Source organism: Schistocerca cancellata, chromosome 2 (assembly GCF_023864275.1).
Source record: "Schistocerca cancellata isolate TAMUIC-IGC-003103 chromosome 2, iqSchCanc2.1, whole genome shotgun sequence".
Lineage (NCBI taxonomy): Eukaryota > Metazoa > Arthropoda > Insecta > Orthoptera > Acrididae > Schistocerca > Schistocerca cancellata.
The window spans coordinates 723251901-723276724 of record NC_064627.1 but is presented as its reverse complement, the minus strand read 5'-3'; the positions used below and the strand labels follow the sequence as shown (position 1 = coordinate 723276724).

The 24824-nt window shown below is 39.5% G+C and overlaps 1 protein-coding gene across 5 annotated transcripts in view; it reads right to left on the bottom strand.

The window, feature by feature from the left end:
- The window catches only part of LOC126162517 (zinc finger protein ubi-d4), a 255780-nt gene that overhangs the window by 45121 nt on the left and 185835 nt on the right, over positions 1-24824 (bottom strand). For all 5 annotated transcript variants that reach the window (XM_049919081.1, XM_049919082.1, XM_049919084.1 and 2 more), the window contains 2 exons: positions 14826-15058; positions 2815-2953 (listed from right to left, as the gene is read on the bottom strand). In XM_049919081.1, the coding sequence (XP_049775038.1) occupies positions 2815-2953; positions 14826-15058 (372 nt within the window). The remainder of the gene's footprint in view (positions 1-2814; positions 2954-14825; positions 15059-24824) is intronic.

Sequence of the window (24824 nt, the reverse complement as noted above, 5' to 3'; positions counted from 1 at the left end):
CATTCTGCAGGATGGGAATACATCAGAGATATGGCAGATGAAGCTGACTGCATTTTTGATATGAGGAACCACATTTTACGTGAGGTTTTGGAGGTGATGATTAACACAGAATAGATTTACCACAGAAAACTCTATAATTGATTGAAACAGGTAGTATGTCAAGTACTGGTTGTCTAGAAATGTGGTGTAAGGATATGAAAAGAATAATATAGGAATGTCTTACCAAGGGAGAGGTATTCAGAATAACTGAAAACCCTGAGAGGACATTGTGTTTCCTAATGCACTTCTCCTTTTCTCCCAGTCTTCTTTTTTTAGTGTTAGTTTTTCTTCTCTCTCTGCTTAACTGCGTAAGTCTTCTGTTGTGCATCTTTCTACATTTATTTGATGTCCATCTGTTTTGTAGCAATAAGTTTCTTTTCTTCACATTGCCTTTTCTTCCCCCACCTTACTTTGCATGAGTTCCTCTTATGTCAGATCAAATACAATTACTGTATCAAGTCTCATACTGCCACATCAAAGTGGCTTCTGCTTTATGATGTATGCCTCAAGGTCACCAAGTGATTGACTCAACAGTTACAAATAATTATTTTAGAATAGCAAAATTGCTATGTTCAGCTATCAAAATTTTGATAATCAAAGCAAAAGCTACAATAAATTCTTAATCTCTTCAAACTATTTTATCACTCAAAACTTTGCCTATTCCCATTCATTATTACAATATGAACTTTGGGTTACATAGTAAGTCAGCAGTCACAAACAACACAGTAAAATTTGATAATTCTAACACAAATGATACCTGACCTCCTCCAATATAAAATTTCAAAGTACTCCATTATCATGACAGACTGTTGTGTATCAAACATACGTACCGATATGACATAATGAATTAGAGAACTAAACTTTTACATGCAAGTCATTCTTTCCACTCATATGTAGAATACAATCCAATCTTAATGATCAATAACTGTAACTGCTGCATACAGTCATTCATTAACAATTTACATATTTCAAGTTGAAGGAACAACTTTATAAGTAATAGTAGGTAAATTTGATATTAAAAAAGATAAAGTGATCTAAACTGAAATTAAATTCCATTACTGCAACATACTCATGAAACTCCATGGTGAATAAAACTGTACTTGCTGTTTATGGAAGATTTCTCTGCTATGTGCATCACAGAGAATTAATCTATAATTTGATTCATTCATTTTGTAAAAAATACACACTCTAAATTGTTCAACAAACTCTTAAAATTGTTTGTAAATGGCTGTATAATGACAATGCTGTAAGCAGGTTGGGATAACTTCATTAAACATCTTTTCCATTTACTTACTGTGTATGTAGTTTTCTACGCAAAAAATGCATAAGCTTATAAATAGAAAATTTGCAATTTCTTTAACTTTTTCAGGTCTTTAATTCACAAAAAATCGCATTAGGATGATAACAAGAGATATTCTGAGTGCTGTCCTGCTGATTTGTAGTACAGAAATGAATGAATATTTTTCTTCTATGGATGTAAGCATATTTTTCACACTTGTTTCTACAGAACTCAACTGTGAACTGACTAAGTCAGAGAATTAGCGTTTATGTTATCTAAACTACATAACCTTTCTGCATGTAGAAAAAGCAGAAAAAAATTTTCAAATCACTTCCAAAAACAGCAACAAACAACAGTGAAGCAACCATTTCTGCCTGTTATTCTGTTGGAAACCAATTGCATTATGTGCAATGTCACAGGATATAAATGTCTTAATGTTGTGAAAAAAAAAGTCCTTGATAAATAACTTTTGCACTTGACTTTCACAATTTTTTTCTTTGACATACATTTTTTTTATGGAAGCTCTTTTGTTTGTATTTTTATACCATATTTTCTAACACAAAATGTTGATTTTTTTCCTAATACTTAAAACAAAACTACAAAATTTGGAAAATTCTTTTCTTATCATAAATAAGTTTCAGTGATAATATAAGCTCTTCAGATATTTATATTAAAATGTATAATTATTTAAACTCCAACAGCACTGTTAAAAAATTGCACTATAGCCCTATAAACAAGAAGAAAATTTTCTGAATATTGTTTGTGAGATTCACATGTTTATTATCACAGATACTTAGGCATTTTAGCCTGATCTACAATGAATATAATTGCATCTCTGCTGTCAGATATGTTTCTTCATGTTAGCAGAAATAAGAATGTTAAACTTAAAACACCAAATTGAGCTATCTACGCTAAGGCCTGAAGATGTGTCAATAATCAGATATGAACTGCTTTTGTCCTGAGATATCCTAAAAGGAAGTCAGAATTTGACTTTTCTCATAGAGTAACAATATATATTTGTTAAGTCACTTCAGATTGTTTGAAGTAACAACTGTTACGGAGATTTGTAACTACCCTTATGCTGTTCTAGTAAAAATCTCAAGAGCTTTCCAGTATCATCAAAATCACAAATTGCAGTAAACGGTTTGAAGTGGGAAATAGTAGCTTCCACACAGTAATTTTATAGCTGCATATATATTTCTATGTGGCAACATTTCACAAAACATCATGTATCACAATAAATAATCTTTTTTAATTAACAATAAGAATTTCACTTTGCTCTACTTGACAACAGCTCCCTCAGATTTATGTCTCTGCAGATGCTATTGCCACCTGCATAAAACTCTACATTCAAACGAAATCAGGCTATAATTCTGGGAAGCATTACGAAAAAGAAAAGAATCAACTGCTTTCAGCAACAAAAAATGGATCATTTTTCCGACGTGATCGTCCTTTACCACGGGCTCTCCGAGAAGGAGGTGGAGTTGTCCGCCTACCTGAGCGTCCACAGTCTGAACAGGACACCAGTTCCTCTGAATGCCCAGTCTTCTTATTCTCCTGGGCATCACCAAGACAGAAATCACAATAAGGGGAAGGTGCAGCGCGGTCCTTTTCTTCTGGCATCAATGTCATTACCTATGAAAAATAAAATTGCTTTTCAGGTCAGTTTTATTTTTGCCACCACGTACAATATTAATTCACGATTATTTCTGTCTTTGCAGGTGTATTTTATCATCTGCATCAAATTATATGATTCAAATGAGATCAGGCATTGGTAATTTGTTAATCTGGCATGTCTACACGGACAAGGAAAAAAATTCCTGGATTTTTCCCAAATTACCCAGTTGAAAATATTTTTTTCCCAGATGAAAATACATTTTTTCCATGTTAAGTGACAGTATTCTTTCCCTCGGAACTGTAAAACGTATCAACCGTTTGAATGATTAAAGTTCTATAAACTGATGTAGAACTTTATATATAGATAAAAAAAGCACATATTGGAAAGATCTTAGATGCGCAACAACAAGTAAGCTGCATATTTTCGCATTACGATATGCTGCATATTTTTGTATTATGAAAGTATAAATTCGAATTCCACCAAAAACAGTACGTCAGTTTCCGAAGCATTGAAATCGAGATTGCAATGTCCTCTTGTAAGCCAGTCATAGCTCATGTCAAGTAATCTCACCAGCCGATGACAGCGCATATTCAAAGCATAGGGCACGTGATGCAGACAGCCAATAGCATCATCACTGTTAAGTAGTGCAAACACACAAATAGGAAAAGTCAATGGTTTAATTTAATATATGTGGTGTAGCTAAAAGAAAAGCTAGGCTTCTTTATATAATATTGGTCTCGAAGATCAATAAGCTACAAGAAAAGCTAAGCCTTCACTTATAATGTTGGTCATTTTCTGCATGTGTTACAGTCACAGACTATCACACAAATGCCAGTAAAACTTCAATAATGACACATATGTCTCGTTTTCTGGGCTCGAAATTCTTCTAAGTGGCCAGTCCTCAAAATGTTAAGTTTTAAATGAGAGTTAGATGCTGTGTGATTTAAGAAATTCATTGCACATCCTCATACAAAACATAATTTACCTTGCGTAAAAGGAAATTTACTTTGAAAGCAATGCTTTTCAAACCGCCATTTGCAATCGAGTGGTCCATTCTTTCCGACATCTACTCGATTGATCATTTCCAATGTGCTACCCATTTTCTGACTTGTACCCCACCTGCGTGCACACCCAAATGACGGCTTAGTATGGCCGACTGGCAGACTTCCTCTTTACCTCAGTGTGTCCCAGTTCCTTGTTGGACTGAGGCATCCATATTCCAGCAGCTGAACTTCACACTACCTGCAACTTTCCTGGTGGGTGTGAACCTTCCATCATCTTGGCTTCATGCGGCGGCCCATGTTCATCTTGGCCTTCAATTGCTTACTAAGGACACTACTACCCCAACCTCCCTCTATTGCCTTCATTTACATGACCTTCACATGGAACTTCATGACTGTACCTCTGTGTCACTGGATGGCTCTCAGACTGATCGTAGTGTTGGTGTGCCTTCATTACTTGCACCGATGTTGTTCAGTATTGGCTTCCGGCACAGTGCTCAGTATTTACAGCAGACCTCTTCGCCCTGTATCAGGCCACGGAGTACATCCGGCAACACAGACTTTTAAATTGTGTCATCTGCTCAGACTCTCTCAGCGCCCTTCAAAGCCTCTGTGCGTTATACACTGCCCATCCATTAGTGCAACGAGTTGAGGAAAACTGTCACTTCCTCACCCTTGATGGAGCCACTGTGCTGTTTATGTGGGTTCCTGGTCATGTCAGTCTGAGAGAAAACAGGGCTGCTGACACTGCTGCCAAGGCTGCAGTCCTTGCACCTCAGCCCGCTAGTTCAAATATTCCCTCCGAAGATCTCTGTGTTGGTGTCTGTCAGGAGGTGATGTCACTTTGGCATCCACTGCTCCTCTCTCCATGAGAATTAGCTCCAGGTTATGAAGCCTCTACCCAGTGTCTTGGACGAAATCCTCTCGGCCCTTCCACTGCAAGGAGGTCATTTTAACTGGGTTGCGTATTGGGCACTGCCTTTTTAGCCATTGTCATTTGTTAAGTGGTGCTCCCCCACCACTTTGTGAACACTGCAGCCATCTTTTAACTGTCTACCATTTCCTGATGAAATGGCACTGTTAACATTCCCACTTGGGTTTGCCATCTGAGTTATCGGCTGTTTTAGCGAACTATGAACCGGGCTGTCGACCGAATTTTACTTTTTATTTGTTGTAGCAATATGGCCAAGGCCATTTAATTTTTAGTTCTGGACCTCTGTTTCTATATGGCATATTTTATAGACCTTTCTCCGCATCTCTGTTTTTAACTGTCTTCTTTCTGTCAATTGGGATCAACATGTAGTTGTTTTTAACTCTTCTCTTTATCTTTGTGTTTCACAGTTTTGACATAGGCACATATGACCCTAGTTGTTTTTGTGCCCTAAAACAAAAACCATTCGCAATATTTTCCTGCTACCCATTAGAAATAGGTTCACTTCACCATTTGCCAGAGAGCGCCAGAAAACAGGCGTTACTGCAAGTGCACAGCTACGATTAAGAGATCTTAATTACATCATAAATGAAACAGGATCTCAGAGGATACTCCAACAGCATTGGAATTTCATAAACCATACTAAAATGCATAATTCGAATTAAAGCACAGATTCGTATGTTCAGATTCTTGACGAAGTAGGCCCCAACCTGATATTAAGCTTTTCAGTGTGGTCTCTGGGATGTAAATTTTCTTGGAACACTCCTTCTATATTATTTCATGATTGTTTCTTCATTATGGCATAAGGCTGTATGTGCCAAAAGATGAACACGTGCATTTGAAATTCAGTGAACAGTTGAAACCAGCCAGTAGTGTGGAATCAAACACTTCGTTTCATATAAGTTGACTGCCTCAGTAGAATAGATTAATAAAAGCCAAATTTCTTTAATAAACTGACAAAAATAACTATTTTCTACAAGGTGATACTTGACGGCCAAAAATGTGCAAATAACAAAACTGTAACTAATGAGATACTTTAGCCTTCTGTAATAATGTGCATGTATTTTAATTCACTTGATGGCTCCCAGCCACAGAGATCCGTTTTTGTTCATTTGACATGAGAGCTGTAAACAAAGAGGAAACAGCAAAATCACTACAAATAAACACTGGTCAAGTGGGGACTACTCCCTGCCATCCACAATTCAGACTAGTCTGCATGTACGCGAATCTGAGAGGTTGGGTGTGCGAGAAAAATTTTTCTTGGTAGCATATAGCTTGTTGCTACTGCCGATATAGCTAAAAGGCACACTTTAAGTACCCAGAAGTGAGACAAGGAGAGAAGGTACCGCTCATACGTACGCAACTCAACTGTGCTTGAGCCTGCTGGCATCTGCTCAAATGAACCTAATGGAAACAACTGTGACATCATGCTCATAATTTGTTGTTGTGAAGTTTTGTCTAGTCTTTGCCCTAAAGCCTTTGACACATTTTGCTGTTGGCAGACACTTGTGAGTGCAGTGTGTTTTGTTGTTGCAAATGGAGCATTTCCTATGCAACTCTAGTTTTGTTTCTTTTTTTTTCTCGTTTATGGTTTATTGCTGCAGTATTATTCAGCAGTAGTGAGATATAGTTATATTCTTTGTTAGAGAGTCAATTTCTTATGAGTCAAAACTACAAAAATACAACTGAAAACTAAAACAATGGATAATTCCTGGAATTCTTAAAAATTCCTGGGTTTTTACCAGATTTCTCAATTGTATATACCCTGTAATCAGATTTTAACATGTTACTCCCAGAGGGGAGACCTCACAGATGTCAACAACCTAACAACCTCCAGCTGACCTCCCCCCCCCCCCCCCCCCCCCCTCTCTCTCTCTCTCTCTCTCTGGCCTGCACCTATCAGAGCTGTTCCTAGATAGTAGATACAGTATCTTTCTCCTAGTGTACTCCATGGTTTATTTATGGACTTAGTTTGATTTAAGTTACTGATTTAGATAGTTCTTCTACTGACAAAAGGAGAAAGACCTCAGTACCACCAAACTGACCTTTGTACCTAACTATCATGTTCCTTACCACATTAAAAAAAAAGTCATAAAGTCTTCAGATGTACTCAAGACCTTTGCATCACAGTTTATGTGGAGGGATATTAATGAATCACAAACAAACTAAGAAATACTGACAACAGACGCATTGTTCCAGTTATGACTTACTTTGCTAACTACACCTCAGCTGCACAAAACAGTACTGTAACCATGATCAAGCTGAGCACTTGGGGCAGAGAAAATCTAGGAATGTTATTTACAAAAATTTTTCCATTACTAGTATGTTTCCTGCTTCTCAGGCACAGAAAGAAATGGTACCATCAACACATACCTGTCAAGTCAGTGCGGAACAATAGCTTGCTACATTGCGTAGAAATTAATACAAATAAAACATACACAATGTACCACGTGTAGAATGCATCCTAAGGCATAAACGAATAGTTAATTTGATAACGGAGGGTAGAGGGGTGCAGGTGGAGGATTGTAAGGGACAAAGATTTGATGACGGTAAGCAGATTCAAATGGATGAAGGTTGCAGTAGTTGCACAGAAATGGAGAAACACACAAGACAGACTACTACGGAGAGCTGCATAACAATAATCTTCTGGCTGAAGATGACAATGATGACAACAACAAGTGAGTACCAATAAGAAATAACAAGCAGGGTAAATGTTCTAAGTTTTCACTGTACATACAAACAAAAATGTGAACTATTTTTGCACCAGGACTAATTGTCAGTTTTGAGCACATCTATAACAAGATATTTTGCACATGTTCATTCGCTGATACCCAATGGAGTAAACTTTTGGAAGTGTGTCTGCACAGCTCAATTGTATTCATGACTCTAGTGATAGTTCTGCAGATGTTCAGCACCTTTGGATAGTATGGATAGTAGCATGTTGCACAAAATCTAAAACACTGTTATTTGATAAAATCTAAAGCTGTAGAGTGTCAGAGACTCTGAGGTTTGTATTGTGCACGCGTGTGTGTGTGTGTCTCTGAAGACATAGCAGTTATCTATATACCTAGAATACACCCTTTTTTTAGTGTAGGCAATATAAGACACTTAGTCAATCTCCATATCGATTTCAAAACAGTCTCTCAAAAGAACATGAATTTTTCAATTAACAAAACAGATTATATAAAATTTAAGTGACAAAATACTATAAACTAGTATTTCCCATAATTTTGTCAAAAGCATCTGACTGTGCAGTTCACAAAATTCTCCTAAAAAGATTCAATATTATTACAGATCTTGTTGATAACATGTTTTTCCCACATCTAACTAAAAGGATGCAGACTGATGCATTAGGAAACCCAGGGAGTATACACAAAGAAACAGAATATCCAGAATGGGGAATAATGCTGGTAGCTACAGGTTTACCAAAGAAATCAACAGTAAGTTTGCTCTTTTTCTTGTTATATATAAATGAGCTGTCATCATGTGTCCAAGAAACAAAAATATTTATTTTCACTTTCATGTGAGTACAAGTAATGGAGTAACCTCAACACTTGAAAAGGTAAATAATTTTCTTAAAAATTTTAATGACTGGTTCCCTGAAAATGAATTGTCAATAAGCTCTGATAAAACACAATACATCCATCTTGGGTATTAATAATCGCTTCAGCTGTATTTTGCTCCTTTATTACTGTACCATTATCGGTGATACAATAATCTTCGTTATTAATACCGAAGATGATTACTCATAGCTGTGGTTGCCCCATCTACAAGGTTACCAGCACAATACATCCAATTTGCACTGCACAAAGTCTGTCAACACAATTAGAAATAATATGAAACAAAATTATCTAAATTTTTGAACCCGAACTGGAAATCACATTACAGTTAATCTTAAAGGTATAAGCTCTGCAACTTTTGTGTTATGGATTATATAAGATTTTTTTTACCTATGAAATTGGATGTTGTGAGTTCATGTTAGTCAAGAATGCCTTTAAGGTGACAAAGACGCCATTATCGACACCTCACATAATTTGAAAGAGGTCGTGTAACAGGGCAACGAGAAGCCGGATTTACCTTCTGCGATATTGCACAAATACATGGCAGGAATGTAGCCACCATACATAACTGCTGGCAGCAATGGCCATAAGACTGTACAGTTGAAAGAATACCGGGCTCTGGATGGCCACTTGGCATTACCGAGAGGAAAGACCATCACGTTTGGCATGTGTATCTGGCAAATCATACAGGATCTGCACCAGCAATCTGAGCAGCAGTTGGCACCACAGTGGCAATGAAACTGTTACAAATTGGTTACTTCAAGAACAGCTCCTAGCCCGACTAACTGTATCGTGCATTCCTATGACACAAAACCACTACTATTTGCGACTTCAGTGGTGTCATGTGAGAGCTCATTGAAGGGCAGGATGGAGGTCTGTTGTGTCTCCTGATGAAAGCAGGTTCTGTCTCTGTGCCAGTGATGGCTGTACAGAGGTTAGGAGGAGACCAACTGAGGGCCTGCAACTAATCTGTGTGTGCTGGACACACTGGGCCTGCACCTGCAGTTATGGTCTGGGGTGCAATTTTGTATGACAGCAGAAGCACTCTTGTGCCTATCCCATGCACCCTGACTGCAAATTTGTATGTCAGTATGGTGATTCGACCTGCGACACTGCCATTCATGAACATTCCAAGTTTTTTTCCAACAGGATAATGCTTGACCAAATATTGCTGTTGTAACCCAGCTTACTCTTTAGTGTGTCAACATGTTGCCTTGGCCTGCTTGATCACCAGATCTGTCTCCAATCGAGCACACTTGGGATATCATTGGACGACAACTCCAGCGTCATCCACTAATTGCATTAACTGTACCTGTATTGACCGACCAAGTGCAACATGCATTGAACTCCATCCCACCAACTGAAATCTGGCACATGTACAACACAATGCATGTGTCTTTGTGTGCTTTCATTTAATACTCTGGTGGTTAAACTAGTTATTAATATATCAGCATTCCACATCTGCATGGCTTGTCTTACGCTTAACAGTACCCTGTGGTCTTGCAATGTTAATCACCTACATCTGTTATATAGCCCGTATTCTTGAAATTTCATTACTCTACGTTAATTATTTTTTAGTGTTGCAGTTTTTTCTGGTAGTGTAGTACACATCATCAGAGAAAACAATATGACAATATTATAACCTTTTAAATGCTTGTCTTAAACTAGATTTTTTCTCCAATACTGTGATTTATACTTAACTACGTTCAATCTGTCTCTCAGTATCTGTCAGAGAAAGAGAGAGAGAGAGAGAGAGAGAGAGAGAGACTGATTTCACCCCAACTGACTCTAGTCAGTAGTCAGTTCACTTCTGCATATTTAAAAAACTGGTACAGTTCACTGTGTCATGGTGAGTCATGGTCCTCCACCAAATCTATTACCCCAGTAGCACTATTCCCACAAACCCCACTGAAAAACCTTTATTTGTAGTAATAGGAGAAACATCAGCGACCAAGTAAGGCCTGGAAGGAAGCTCAGATAGTCTCGCAGTTAAAGTGATAGCTTATGATAAGCAAGAGATCTGGGTTCGAGCCATGGTCCAGCACACACTTTCATTTTTCACAATGTATTCAAATAGTACTATGCTGACCAGCAAAAGGAAGGTGGTGGTCAGATATGCTTCATTATGACAAATTTCTTTGTGTGTCCAGTCAAATGATCAGAAAGCTTCTTCAATGACTTCTGAAAGTAATTTTAGTGCTATGACATCTCCTTGCCTGATGTCTCTTCTTTCACTATACTGATCAAGACTAACAGAAGCTGAATCATTGAGATTAACTGATGTACTAATATAGTTTAAGTTACTGTCTTCTTTCTCACAAGTTGTTACTACAGATTTGGTTGAAATGGATCCAAAATGTTTCTCAACTTACAAAGTGTGATTCAGAAGTTTCAAGACTGATTCATTTCTGGGTAGGGGAGTGCATGTGGACTGGTTCTGCTGGGTGGGTAAAGTAGTGAGGGGTCTCAGGGAACGAACGGACACTGCGGCAGTTGCCTCTGGAACCCTGGAGAGTGCACATCGCTTGCAGTGTGAGTGTATGTCATTGACCTTGGTCGAAAAGTGGGAGAGGCAAAAATGGAGCAGCACTTGGAGCAGCGTTATGCGACTAAGTTTTGCGTGCGACTAAATAAAACCGCTATGGAGACTCTTGGTATGGTTGAAGAGGTTTTTAAGGGACAAGCTATGTCCCGTGCAATGGTTTTCATGTGGCACAAACGTTTCAAAAATGGCCGCGGGAATGTTGAAGACGACTACCGCTCTGGGAGGCCATCATCACGTCGAACACATCAAAATGTGGAGAGAGCGGGAACTTTAAACAATGACCGTCGTCTTAGTACTAGATTAATTGCCGATGAACTGGGACTCAGCCAAGAGTATGGTGTGGAGGAGTGTCATGGGGAATTTGATGATGCGAAAAGTGCGTGCCAAACTGGTGCCAAAAGTTTTGTCAGTGGATCAGAAGAAACGGCGCATGACTGTTCCCAGGAAATGCTCCAATGGTTGAATGTCGATCCGAACCTTCTGGAGAAAGTGGTTACTGGTGATGAGATGTGGTTCTGTAAGTATGATCCTGAGTCAAAGCGTCAAAGCCCAGAATGGCATGCTGCTTCCTCACCGAAGCCAAAGAAAGCTCGCATGAGCAAGTTGTGTGTGACATGCATGCTGATTTTATCTCTCTCTCTCTCTCTCTCTCTCTCTCTCTCTCTCTCTCTCTCTCTCTCTCTCTCTCTCTTTTTTTCTTTTTTTTTTAAATGGTAAAGGAGTGATTCACAAGGAGTTTGTTGCTTGTGGACAGAGTGGCACAGGTGATTTTTATGCTGGAGTGCTCTGCCGCTTGAGGGATTGAGTTCACAGCGTTCGCCCGGCAATCAAGTGCGATTGGATTCTCTGCCACGACAACGCACCCGCTCACAAATTGCACGCCGCCGCCGAAGTTTTGGTCAAGCTCAACGTGAAAACACTGCTGCAGCCACCCTACAGCCCCAACTTGGCTCCAAGTGAATTTTTCCTCTTCCCCCGACTCAAGACAGGCCTAAAAGGGAAGCGATTTGACTCCATCAACGCCATCCAACAGGCTTTGACGAGAGCCCTTGACAGCATGATGCCCGAGGCCTTCCAGAAGGGGTACAAACAGTGGAAGACCCGCTGGCAGCACTGTGTTGATGCTGAAGGATCATATTTTGAAGAATTTTAGTCCACTGTACTTAAATGTCCAATAAATTTCTAGTTCTTGAGTTAAGTCTTGAAACTTTTGAATCACACCCTGTATGAATCTCAAACATAGTTGTAATTAACACTCATTACTCTGTTCTGTAATTGTGTCCATGGCCTGTAAATGGGCCAGTATGTTGTATCCATTTCAAATGTCAGTTTGCTTATTTGTCTCATGAAAATCTGTTCTATATAGCTGATGATAATTTTCATGAATATATTTTACATTTCGGACAGGAGGCTGGCAGGTCTATAGTTTTTTATGCCTTGCTTGTCTCCCTTTGTGGAAAACAGAATAAATACTCTGTACTAGTTTTGGGAAGTTGTCTACCATGAGAGATATTATGTAAACAATTGTTCAAGTTCCTTTTGCTTTATTTTTCCTCCATTTTCAACCATTATATAGGAAAAAATCTCTAGGGGTTTTTTGTTTCTTCATACTTTGAACTGCATTATCTTCACCATCCACCATTACTTACAAAATTTTGTTTCTTTTATTATAAACTAGGAGTGCTTGTAACTCATCTATTGAACAACCAATGACTGTATCCACTTTGGTGAACATTTACAGGAATTGTTATAGGCTATTGTTAGAGGTTATTTCATTTTCAGATTCTGTCTTTTGCTTTAATTATGTCTAAGAACACATTAACCAGCTTACTTCAGTGTAGGAAAGTACTGTGCATTGCTGCTACCACTAACGTAAGTGGTGGAACTGCTGAACCCATATCTGAAAGCAGTTGTTCTCTAGAACCTACAATAAATGGTGATTCATCATCCACAGGGACAGAAGACTAATATTTTACAATGTTACTGAAATTCAATAACAATTTTCTGACATGTTCTACATCCTGGAGGACCACCTCAATACGGATCAATTGGAATGGAAGTAAATCTAATCTAATCTGAACAATATCCAGGAATATGACAGGAAACATCAGTTGAAGCAAAAAAGCCTAGCAAACATGGGCTCTGAAAAGTATAGCTTAAGAGCTATGAGCTTTAGAGCCAATGTTTACTATACAACTTTTTCTTATCTTGGGCCATACCACCTCTTCCCAAAACATGGAAAGCAAAGAACTTGCAGTAGAAGATATTTGTTTCGCAGTATCGAAGATGACGTGCTAAGGGTCTTTTGGAGTCCATGTCTCGATTTATCTTTCCTGCCACACCCCTCAACCCATACCACCTCTTTCAACATATTACTATCAGGTGTTGCAGTCATCAACTCTCTCTCTCTCTCTCTCTCTGTCTCTCTCTCTGTGTGTGTGTGTGTGTGTGTGTGTGTGTGTGTGTGTGTGTGTGTGTGTGTGTGTGTGTGTGTGTGTGTGGCAGAGAGAGAGAGAGAGAGAGAGGGGGGGGGGGAGGGGGGGGCGGTGCAGCATATAACAATAGATTGGATTCAAATAAATCAATGTATTAACAGACACTAAAAGCTAAATAAAAAATCTCAAGCTACTCCAGGTCTCCATCACAGATTCAGATATTCAGCTGAACTACTTTGTATTTGGAAACTTTGAACATAAGCTTAAAGAGTTGTATGCTACCCATTCTATGCATGATAACTGTGGGTGAAGATTCGACTGGCATAGTGCATATTTAACTAGTGTATATGGTAGAGGGCTCTTTTCAACCATCTGACATTAGTCTTCTATCTCCAATCTCAAACACAATCTGTAAAATGACCTGGAAACCTTCAGCACCATAATATACACATCTCAAACCCACAAAAACCTGGTATATATGGTAGAGAGAAGAGGGCTCTTTCCAACTGTTTGACATGTCTTTATCTCCAATACAAACAGAATCTGTAAAATAACTGGAAACCTCTAGCACCATAATCCACACATCTCAACATCACAAAAATGTAAATCTGTCATCACCTCAAATGGCAGGTTGAACTTGTCTATGTACTGTCCTAGAATATACAGACCTGAGTCATTCTACAGGATTTTTGATTTTATCACATCCATAAAACATACCATGCTGTCCATGTTTCAACAACTGTGTCTCATGGTCTGAAAATTTTGATGTAAAAGGAGGATGCACATGGCCTGTCTCAAAGCTGTGTGTGTCTGACTCACACCAAATAACTTGCAACCTCTCAGGAGAATGCTTTCCTACATAAGGGTATCCCCATATACAAGATAGTCCTAGTGTTGCTGATTCTGAAACAATAGCTCTAAGCCTTCAGTTATAAATTGCAGGTGGCAGTTATTCCCTTAACTGTACCTGGCCGGCTCCCATCTCATAAAGCTTGCTCTTCACCATCGATAAACTCTTGGTCTGAAACACTATTTTAAATGTTTATGCCCTGTAAAGTACTGAACATTTCTTGAGCCAGTGGGCATCTGAAGGCACGTCTGTAACCTCCTTATCTTAATGAATATCATAATGACAGGCAATTACTTCACCTCTGTGGGGAAGATGTACAAAGATAATGGGAGACAGAATAGTGGCCCTTCTGCCACCTCACACTAACTGGAATTCACACAGTATGAACATTTGTACACTCCCATATGCTCCTCTATTAAATACAAAACATGCCTCTTGCAAACTTTTAAACACAAGTTCTTAGAATGTGTGATAGTAAGCTTTAACACACCAGTCTATCAGCAAAATGTGAAGTGTTAACTAAACTAAATATAAACAGTTATTAATGATAATTAAACTAATACTCACATCTGTAGCAGGTTTCTTATCAAGTATTGGAGCAGCTGGTGATGTAGTAATTGTACTTGGTGTCTCTTCAGGCACCATTGGTGGCACAACAGGTGGTGGTACAACTGAGAGCACTGGAGCATGAGGTGGTGGTTGCGTTGGTGGTGGTTGTTGTGGTGGTTGTTGAGGTTGTGAAGACACAGGGGGAACCGGTGACTGCACCTGAGACTGTCTGCCGCGCCGAGAACTCCCACCTGAGGGCATATACATATTTTTTTAAAAACTATATACATATTTGCATTCATGTCAATTACAATTTGGAACATAATATCCTATATATAAAATAACTCATATTCAATAAACAGAAGCCTGACTTTTTTTTTTGGAGGGGGGGGGGGGGGGATTTCTTGCATTATTATACAGACTTCCCATTATTAATGCGTGTTGTAAACTTACATTATAAATGAATGACAACAATATGGTTGACGCAGTATTAGGGTGAAGTAATGGGGAAAACAATGCACTAATTATATTAAAACAAAACAAGAAGCAAAGTAAACAGCAACAATATGCATAAGGTATAATTTGGTTACATCATGACAGTACAAAACATTTATTTAATATTCACCAAAACTTTTAATAACATCAGCACAAACATATACGAAATAATGAAAGTTAATTATCATTAAATATATGACAACAGCAATATAAGACTAGGGAGGGAGTAAATATTGGAAAATCTGAGATGGAGTAACTACAGTCTGAAATAGGATACACGGCTACACACCACATAGGGGAGACACCATTCAACAGATGAAGAAAGAAGACTGTTAGATGTTATAAGCTATTGCACAGACTCCTTCAAATGTACAAACACAAACACAAACACAAACACACACACACACACACACACACACACACACACACACACACACACGGCCACAGCCATCTCCAGATGCTGAGGTCTGGCATTGGGCCTTAACATCTGGAAATAACTGTGGTCACATGTGCACCAAGGAAGAACTCTATCTGATAGCTTATAATTCATAACAATCTTCATTCAAGGGGCCTGCATGCCACTCAATGCTTGCTCTATGTAGAAAGTATCAATATAGCCCGTTTCACATTATTGTTAATAAACAGGAAATATTAAAATACCTCAGATGCCCATTCTGAGTATGATTACATTTATCACTGAGAATAACTAATTCAAGATGAATCTACCTCCGATGAAATTTAATTGCAGAAGCTATTTGATACACTAACAGATACATGACTATAAAAAGGCTTAAAATATATGAAAATATGTGTAAGGTTGGGTGGGCAGAGCTATGCCACCAAACAGTTTAGCACGTAATTTCGAAGTAGATATAATAAATTGAAAAGAATTCCTTTAAACTGCTGCATTATTCTGCCATGTATACTCATGTCTCTGAATACTCAAATGTTGTTATAAAATGATGTGCATGCCTACCTACTTACATCCATCTGGATGAGCTGTTTTATTTACAACATGAAACCAAACTCCACCAACAAAATTTTACAGATTGTTCAAGGATATTTTCTGAGCAATTTAGAATAAGGGACATTTGGTCTCCTCTGACTCATCACAGAGTAATCGCATTTCATTTCTTACTCCTCTTTATCTTTGTTTCTGTATTGCACTGAAAATAATGGCACAACAATACAAGTGTAGAGAGTATGTGCTGTTTTTCTTGTTTCGTAACAAATGTACACCATTGACTCAAGGTACTTACTGTTGACAACAGTAATGCCCAGTTTATTTTTTCTATTCTTGGCTTGTACAATCTCAGAAATTTAAGAGAAATACCTTTACATGATGCACAATGCCTACCTTGAAGACTGTAACACTATAGTTTGATGGCATTTCTATGCTGTTCTTATGGGTACTGCATGAACCCATGACAAAATGTGCCACTCTTCTCTGGATCTTCTCTATATCTGTTAACTGTACCTGGCATGGGTTCCAGTCTGATAACCAATATTAAACATTCATAATGAGTCTTCCTGCCTGCTTATGTGCAATACATTGCATTTATTTATTATCAGAGTCAACTACCAACCCTCCATCAATAGTTGATCCCCTGCATGTCTTCCTGCATTTTGCTACAATTTTCTGGCTTATGATCTTGGGTATAGCCAGGCAAGTACCCACCAACACTGCGTACCATTAGTTACAGAATTGCCCAAGAATACCAGAAGTCCTGAGACCCGCAAATCTATGTGGTACAGACAGCAATCCTATAAGTCCTTAAAAATTCTATAAATTTACAGAATCAGTCAGAGAACAGAAAATAATCTCACATGATACACCTAATAACGGGTGAGACACACACACACACACACACACACACACACACACACACACACACACACACACACACAATCACACACACACACCCCAAGAAAACATGACTGCCATCTCTGGCAGCTCAGACTGTCACGTTGAGTGGAAATCTGTGTCACGTTGAGTGGAAATCTGAATTAGGACAGGGAAGGTGGAGGGATAGCAGGATACAGGTGGGGAGAGAGAAGAGTGCTGTCTAGTGTAGCGTGCAGAGCCTAGACGGAGGTATGGGAAGACTGCCAGGCGTTGCATCAGGAGGTTGTGGGGAAGGGATATGGAGGGGGCAGGGGCAGGAAATGGGGATTGGAAAAGGAAAGGAGTGAGGGAGGGGCATTGGCAGGTGTGTTGGCATATGGGGGTCACACAATGAGGGTGTGGAGACATTAACAGGGTGGAAAATGATAGGACAGAGGGGGCAGAAACTGTTGGGTGGAGGGTGTGGGGACAATAAGTTGCTATAGGTTAAGGCCGGGATAATTTTGGGAGTGGTTAATATGTTGTAAGGATAACTTGCATCTAGGCAGTTCAGAAAAGCTGGTGGTGGGGAGGGGAGGATCCAGATGGCCAAGATTGTGAAGCAGCTACTGAAATCAAGCATGTTATGTTCAGCACATGTTGTGCCACAGGATGTTCAAGCATGCTCTTGGCCACAGTTTGCCAATGGCCCATTCATCCCGGTGGACAGCTGGTAGGTTTTCGTATCAATTTAATAAGATGTGTAATGATTGCAGTAGAGCTGGTATATGACATGGCTGTTTAGCCCTCTCATGCCTCCATCTAGTCCATGCATGCTCCACTAGACAGTACTCTTCTCTCACCCTGCTATCCTTCCCCCTTACTTGTCCCAATCCAGACTGCTTCTAAACGACACAGTTGCATTCCAGTCCGAGCTGTCAGAGATGGCGATAATGTGTGCTTGCTTTTATGAATTTGTGTGTATTTCCTTTTCTGAAGAAGGTTTTGGCCAAAAGTTAAACACATAACAGTCTTTTCGTTGTGCCTGTCTGCAATCTGTGCCACCTTTTGAGTGAGTAGCATTATATCTAGAATGAGGTTATGTTTGAGACGGATTCTAAGTTGCAATAGCAGCAGGTACTGCGACTTGTTAGGTATCAGATGTGTATTTTCTCATGAATTAAGAAGAAAAAAAGTGGTTAAAACAACTAAATGTCATGAAACTGGTAAATGTGAAAGTAATACTGCAAATACTTTGAATAAAGATAGTGACTGTGCCAAAAGTGAAATGAGAAGACCTGCCACAGTGGAATGTGCAGTATGTACCTTTAAAAGTTGTGCAATAAACTGTGTAACAGGTTCACTAAATGATACCACTATTTTGTCTCCTTGTTGGACCTCAGATCAGTGGAATTATTTTAATACTGAGAACTTATGGATAATTATTAACACAGGTAGGTTATGATGTAATATACATTCAGAAGCAAATTTTATTCCTAACGAGACTCATGGTGTGGGTTCCTGTAGTCATGTCCTAGTTCATGAACCACGGGCAACGTATGAGTGGCCAAGTAAGTGGTCCCGACAGTCGGGATACCAGTTACTTTGGAATAAGGCGGGGCATCTTGGACATATTCTGAGTCGTGGTCACCTTTGTGCTCATACGGCAAAGACTACCAAATCCACCGGTTAGTCCCTCAGCCGTTAGGGGTAAAACCCAATGGGACTCGGGGCAAGTAAGGCTAGCAACCTGCTTCCCTGGTACTTTAAATATGATGCTGGCAACAATCAGAGCAAAATGCCTCGGACCTTTGGAGGTGACGGAGTCCCACCTCTAACTGACAAACCAGGGGCTCCTAAGATACGACTTGGCAAACAAATGGTAATGAGATGGGGAGCTATTAAATGGGGGCTACTCTGGGAAGAAGGTAGAGCTGGCAGAGGCTGCAAGTAAGATGGGGCTGGACGTTTTAGCTGTTAGTGACATTCGGGTAAGGGGTGAGAAAGAAGAGGAAGTGGGAGAATACAAGGTCTACCTGTCAGGAGTCAAAGCAGGAATAGCACAATGGGGAGTAGGGCTTTACATCAGGAAAGAAATGGAACCCAGCGTAGTTGCAATAAGGTATGTAAACGAATGATTGATGTGGATAGATTTGACAGTGTCTAGCAAGAAAATTAGGATTGTGTCAGTATATTCGCATTGTGAAGGGACAGATCAAGATAAGATGGATAGTTTTTATGAGGCACTCAGTGATGTAGTTGTTAGAGTAAAGGACAAGGACAGTGTTCTGCTCATGGGTGATTTTAACGCCAGGATTGGAAATCGAACAGAAGGGTATGAAAAGGTTATGGGTCAATTTGGAGAGGATATGGAGGCCAACAGGAACGGGAAACAACTCTTGGATTTCTGTGCCAGTATGGGCTTAGTAATCACAAACTCCTTTTTTAAACATAAGAACATTCACCGGTATACTTGGGAAAGCAGGGGAACCAGATCTGTCATTGACTATATAATAACAGATCAGGAATTCAGGAAGGCTGTGAGGGACACACGTGTATTCAGGGGATTCTTTGATGACACTGATCATTATTTAATCTGCAGTGAAATTGGGATTGTGAGGCCGAAAGTGCATGAGGTCAGGTCCATATGTAGGAGGATAAGAGTGGAGAAACTTCAGGATAAGGAAATCAGGCACAAGTACATAACAGCGATCTCAGAAAGGTACCAGTTAGTTGAATGTAGTCAGTTACAGTCATTGGAAAGGGAATGGACAAGGTACAGGGACACAGTACTAGAAGTGGCTAAAGAATGTCTTGGAACAGTAGTATGTAAAAGTAGGATGAAGCAAACAGCTTGGTGGAATGATACAGTCAAGGCAGCCTGTAAAAGGAAAAAGAAGGCGTATCAAAAATGGCTACATACCAGAACCCAGGTAGACAGAGAAAGTTATGTTGAAGAAAGAAAACACATAATTGCAGCATCCAAGAAGAAATCGTGGGAAGACTTTGGAAACAGGTTGGAGACTATGGGTCAAGCTGCTGGAAAACCATTCTGGAGTGTAATTAGCAGTCTTCGAAAGGGAGGTAAGAAGGAAATGGCAAGTATTTTGGACAGGTCAGGAAAACTGCTGGTGAATCCTGTGGATGCCTTGGGCAGATGGAGGGAATATTTTGAAGAGTTGCTCAATGTAGGTGAAAATGCGATCAGTAATGTTTCAGATTTCGAGGTAGAATGGGATAGGAATGATGATGGAAATAGGATCACATTTGAGGAAGTGGAGAAAATGGTCAATAGATTGCAGTGCAATAAAGCAGCTGGGGTCGATGAAATTAAGTCGGAACTCATCAAATACAGTGGAATGTCAGGTCTTAAATTGGCTACACAGGATAACTGAAATGGCCTGGGAGTCGGGACAGGTTCCATCAGACTGGACAAAAGCAGTAACCACACCAATCTTTAAACATGGAAGCAGAAAAGATTGTAACAACTACATAGATATCTCTTTAATCAGCGTTGTGGGTAAAATCTTCTCAGGTATTGTTGAAAGGAAAGTGCGAGTATTAGTTGAGGACCAATTGGATGAAAATCAGTGTGGGTTTAGGCCTCTTAGAGGTTGTCAGGACCAGATCTTTAGCTTACGGCAAATAATGGAGAAGTGTTATGAGTGGAACAGGGAATTGTATCTATGCTTTATAGATCTAGAAAAGGCATATGACCGGGTTCCTAGGAGGAAGTTATTGTCTGTTCTACAAGATTATGGAATAGGAGGCAAACTTTTGCGAGCAATTAAAGGTCTTGACATGGATAGTCAGGCAGCAGTTAGAGTTGACGGTAAATTGAGTTCATGGTTCAGAGTAGTTTCAGGGGTAAGACAAGGCTGCAACCTGTCTCCACTGTTGTTCATATTATTTATGGATCATATGTTGAAAACAATAGACTGGCTGGGCGAGATTAAGATATGTGAACACAAAATAAGCAGTCTTGCATATGCGGATGACTTAGTTGTGATGGCAGATTCGATTGAAAGTTTGCAAAGTAATATTTCAGAGCTAGATCAGAAATGTAAGGACTATGGTATGAAGATTAGCATCTCCAAAACGAAAGTAATGTCAGTGGGAAAGAAATATAAACGGATTGAGTGCCAAATAGGAGGAACAAAGTTAGAACAGGTGGACGGTTTCAAGTACTTAGGATGCATATTCTCACAGGATGGCAACATAGTGAAAGAACTGGAAGCGAGGTGTAGCAAAGCTAATGCAGTGAGCGCTCAGCTACGATCTACTCTCTTCTGCAAGAAGGAAGTCAGTACCAAGACTAAGTTATCTGTGCACCGTTCAATCTTTCGACTAACTTTGTTGTATGGGAGCGAAAACTGGGTAGATTCAGGTTACCTTATCAACAAGGTTGAGGTTACGGATATGAAAGTAGCTAGGATGATTGCAGGTACTAGTAGATGGGAACAATGGCAGGAGGGTGTCCACAATGAGGAAATCAAAGAAAAACTGGGAATGAACTCTATAGATGTAGCAGTCAGGGCGAACAGGCTTAGATGGTGGGGTCACGTTACACGCATGGGAGAAGCAAGGTTACCCAAGAGACTCATGGATTCAGCAGTAGAGGGTAGGAGGAGTCGGGGCAGACCGAGGAGAAGGTACCTGGATTCGGTTAAGAATGATTTTGAAGTAATAGGTTTAACATCTGAAGAGGCACTAATGTTAGCACTGAATAGGGGATCATGGAGGAACCGTATAAGGGGGGCTATGCTCCAGACTGAACGCTGAAAGGCATAATCAGTCTTAAATGATGATGATGATGATGATGATGATGATGATGACAAGACTCAGGGAATCACATTTTGCAGGAATAGACACAAAAAAAGTAGAGTTTGAGGAAAAATTTGTGAATATAAATTAAGTACGTCATACATATCTGCCTCAGAAATAGTAGAATTAAGCCAAGAGCTATACTTAGAACAAAGTGTTACAACAATGCAACAAAAAGAAGTAGACACCACTGCTCGTGTTTTTTAGAACATCTTACAAAATTGCAAAATATCAGAGACCTTATGCTGATAAACCAGCTGAGACAGATCTCCAATATCTTAACAGGTTTAATATGGGAAGAATCCTTCAACAAATTTCTCTTGAACGAATCTCACAAGTCATGTTGCTAAAAGCATATGAGAAATGATTGTGATACATATTATAGACAACAGACAGAAAATAAACACATTAAGAGATAAATCTATCACACTACGCAAAATGTAGGCACTAGTTGTGTGTTTAAAATTTTCTGTGAATGATAGCGACAGTTGTCAAATTATGTTTCTAGGCCTGACTGAACTAGAGAGTATTACTGCCTTTCTTAAAAAGCTCAACTTATTTAGACTGAATGTAGACTGTTTAAAAGAATATCTGATATGTTTTCCTGGGATGGTGCCTCAACATTGATGAGCACAATATAAAAAAAAAAAAAAAATGTTTACCTTGCACTTCAGCAGCAACAGACTATAGGTAGCTATTAATGATTCCATCAGAGAAATCAATGGAATAAATTGCTTTCAGGTATTCGTAGAAAAACTGTATGCTATATACAATCAATCTGCTAAAAAACAAAAGGAACTAAACACCTACGCAAAAGCTTTGGGGCAACTAATGTTGGATATTGATCAAAATTTTCACAATTTGGTGGATTTCATCAACTAAAATATCTCTACAAACTGTACGGGAAAACTTTGAGAGTTTATATTCCCACTTTGATATGTATGAGAATGACGTTACAAGAGATCAGAAAGAAAGAGCCAAATATTGTGGTTTACAGAAATATTTATGAAGTACAGAGTTTGTGGAAAATTTAGGAATAACGTTGGATGCATTGATAGAATTAGCTGGTCTCTCATGCGATCTTCAAAAGAGGGAAATGAGACTGCCAACATAATGTAAATGGAGAAAAAGAACTGTTAGAGCGTTCCAATTATTGCAGCAAAATTATGGCCATTATGACACAGTTGCTAACAATATGACTAAATTATGTAAATTCAAGTCTGTGCCTCTGTCAAGCTCCAATAAAATACAAATCTTTCATGTATGATAGTTTTACGGGAACCTTATCAACAATTTAGAACCACGACTGTTAACTAAGTAGTCTTTTTACAGTGGCATAAATCAAAATTTATGGGTTTTGTTTGCAAAAAGGATACAACTTGGAGGAAAATGTTAACACAAACTTACATGGTAAGATTGACTTTAAAAACAATGACTCAGGTAGTAAGATTGACTTTAATACATAATTATTTTCTTCGTAATGCAACAGAATAAGCACTACAGCATATGACACTATATTCTATACATTCATTTTCTCAATGAATACCACCTTAAGGACTTAAGAGACCTCTTCACTTAGACAAATCTCTTGAAGATGTACATGACACTTCCAATGAGATGCCTGATAGTTATAGTTCTGATGACAATTTGACACCAAAAAAGGAAAAAAACAGAGGAAGAGAGAAAATAAATCTCAGATCTCAGACCCTAGTAATTATCTGCACAGTTTAGCAATTTCGACAACATCGCAGGAAGGAAAGTGACAATATCATTAGCTTGAAATGTTTTTGTCAAACATTTTACTAGATGATGTCATAAGTCTGAGAAGTTTTGCCTTCCTGATGGGTTCTTTCTGGGGCTTTTTGAAGCTGCAGAGCATCTCCACCCAGCACAGGTGCTGTATGTGTGACTGTAGCCTGCTTTCTGTGGCATTAGGGCCTGTCACCGACAGGCACAAATAAGACAGTATCCTGTTTATCAACAATGTAGGAAAAGACAGATTGCGTGCGCATAAGCACTTCTCGTGCACAGACAACCACCAGCTCCAGGCTCTTGGGCTGCAATGCAGCATCACAAGGAATGCAAGCAGCAATCTGGAGGGGATGGGGAAGAGGAAGGGATAGTAGTGTACGGGCGTGGGGAGAGATGAACACTGTCTGGTGGTGTGTGCAGGGACTAGACTATGAACAGGCACAGTGTCACGAGGTTGTGGGACAGGGAGGTGGGGAAAAAAGGAACAAAAAACGAGATGAGCAGGGAAAGACGAGTGGATGCATTGGCAGAGGGCTGCAAATAAACAGGGTGGGAGATGAGAATGGGAAGGACAGAAGGGGGTGGAAACTGTTGGGTGAAGGGGGTGGGAACAGTATGTTACCGTAGGTTGAAGCTAGGATAATTACAGGAGCGGAGAACGTTTTGTAAGGATAACTCCTATCTGCACAGTTCAGAAAAGCTGGTGGTGGAGGGAAAGGTCCAGATGGCTCAGGTAGTGAAGCAGCCATTGAAATCAAGTGTGTTACATTCAGCAGCATGGTGTGTCACGGGATGGACTACTTTGTTCTTGGCCACATTTTGAAGGTAGCGTTCATCCTGGTGGACTGTTGGTTGGTAGTCATACCAATACAAAAAGCTTCTCAACGATAGCAGCATAGCTGTTAAATGACATGGCTGCTTTCACAAGTGGCACGGCATCTGATCGGGTAGAACAGATCTTTGACAGGACTGGAATAGGAAGTGCTGGGTGGGTGGATTGGGCAGGTTTTGCACCTGGGTCTCCCACATGAATATGATCCTTGTGGCATGGGGTTGGGATTGCGAGTGAGGTAGGGATTGACTAGGATGTTGTGGAGGTTGGGTGGGCGATGGAACATCAC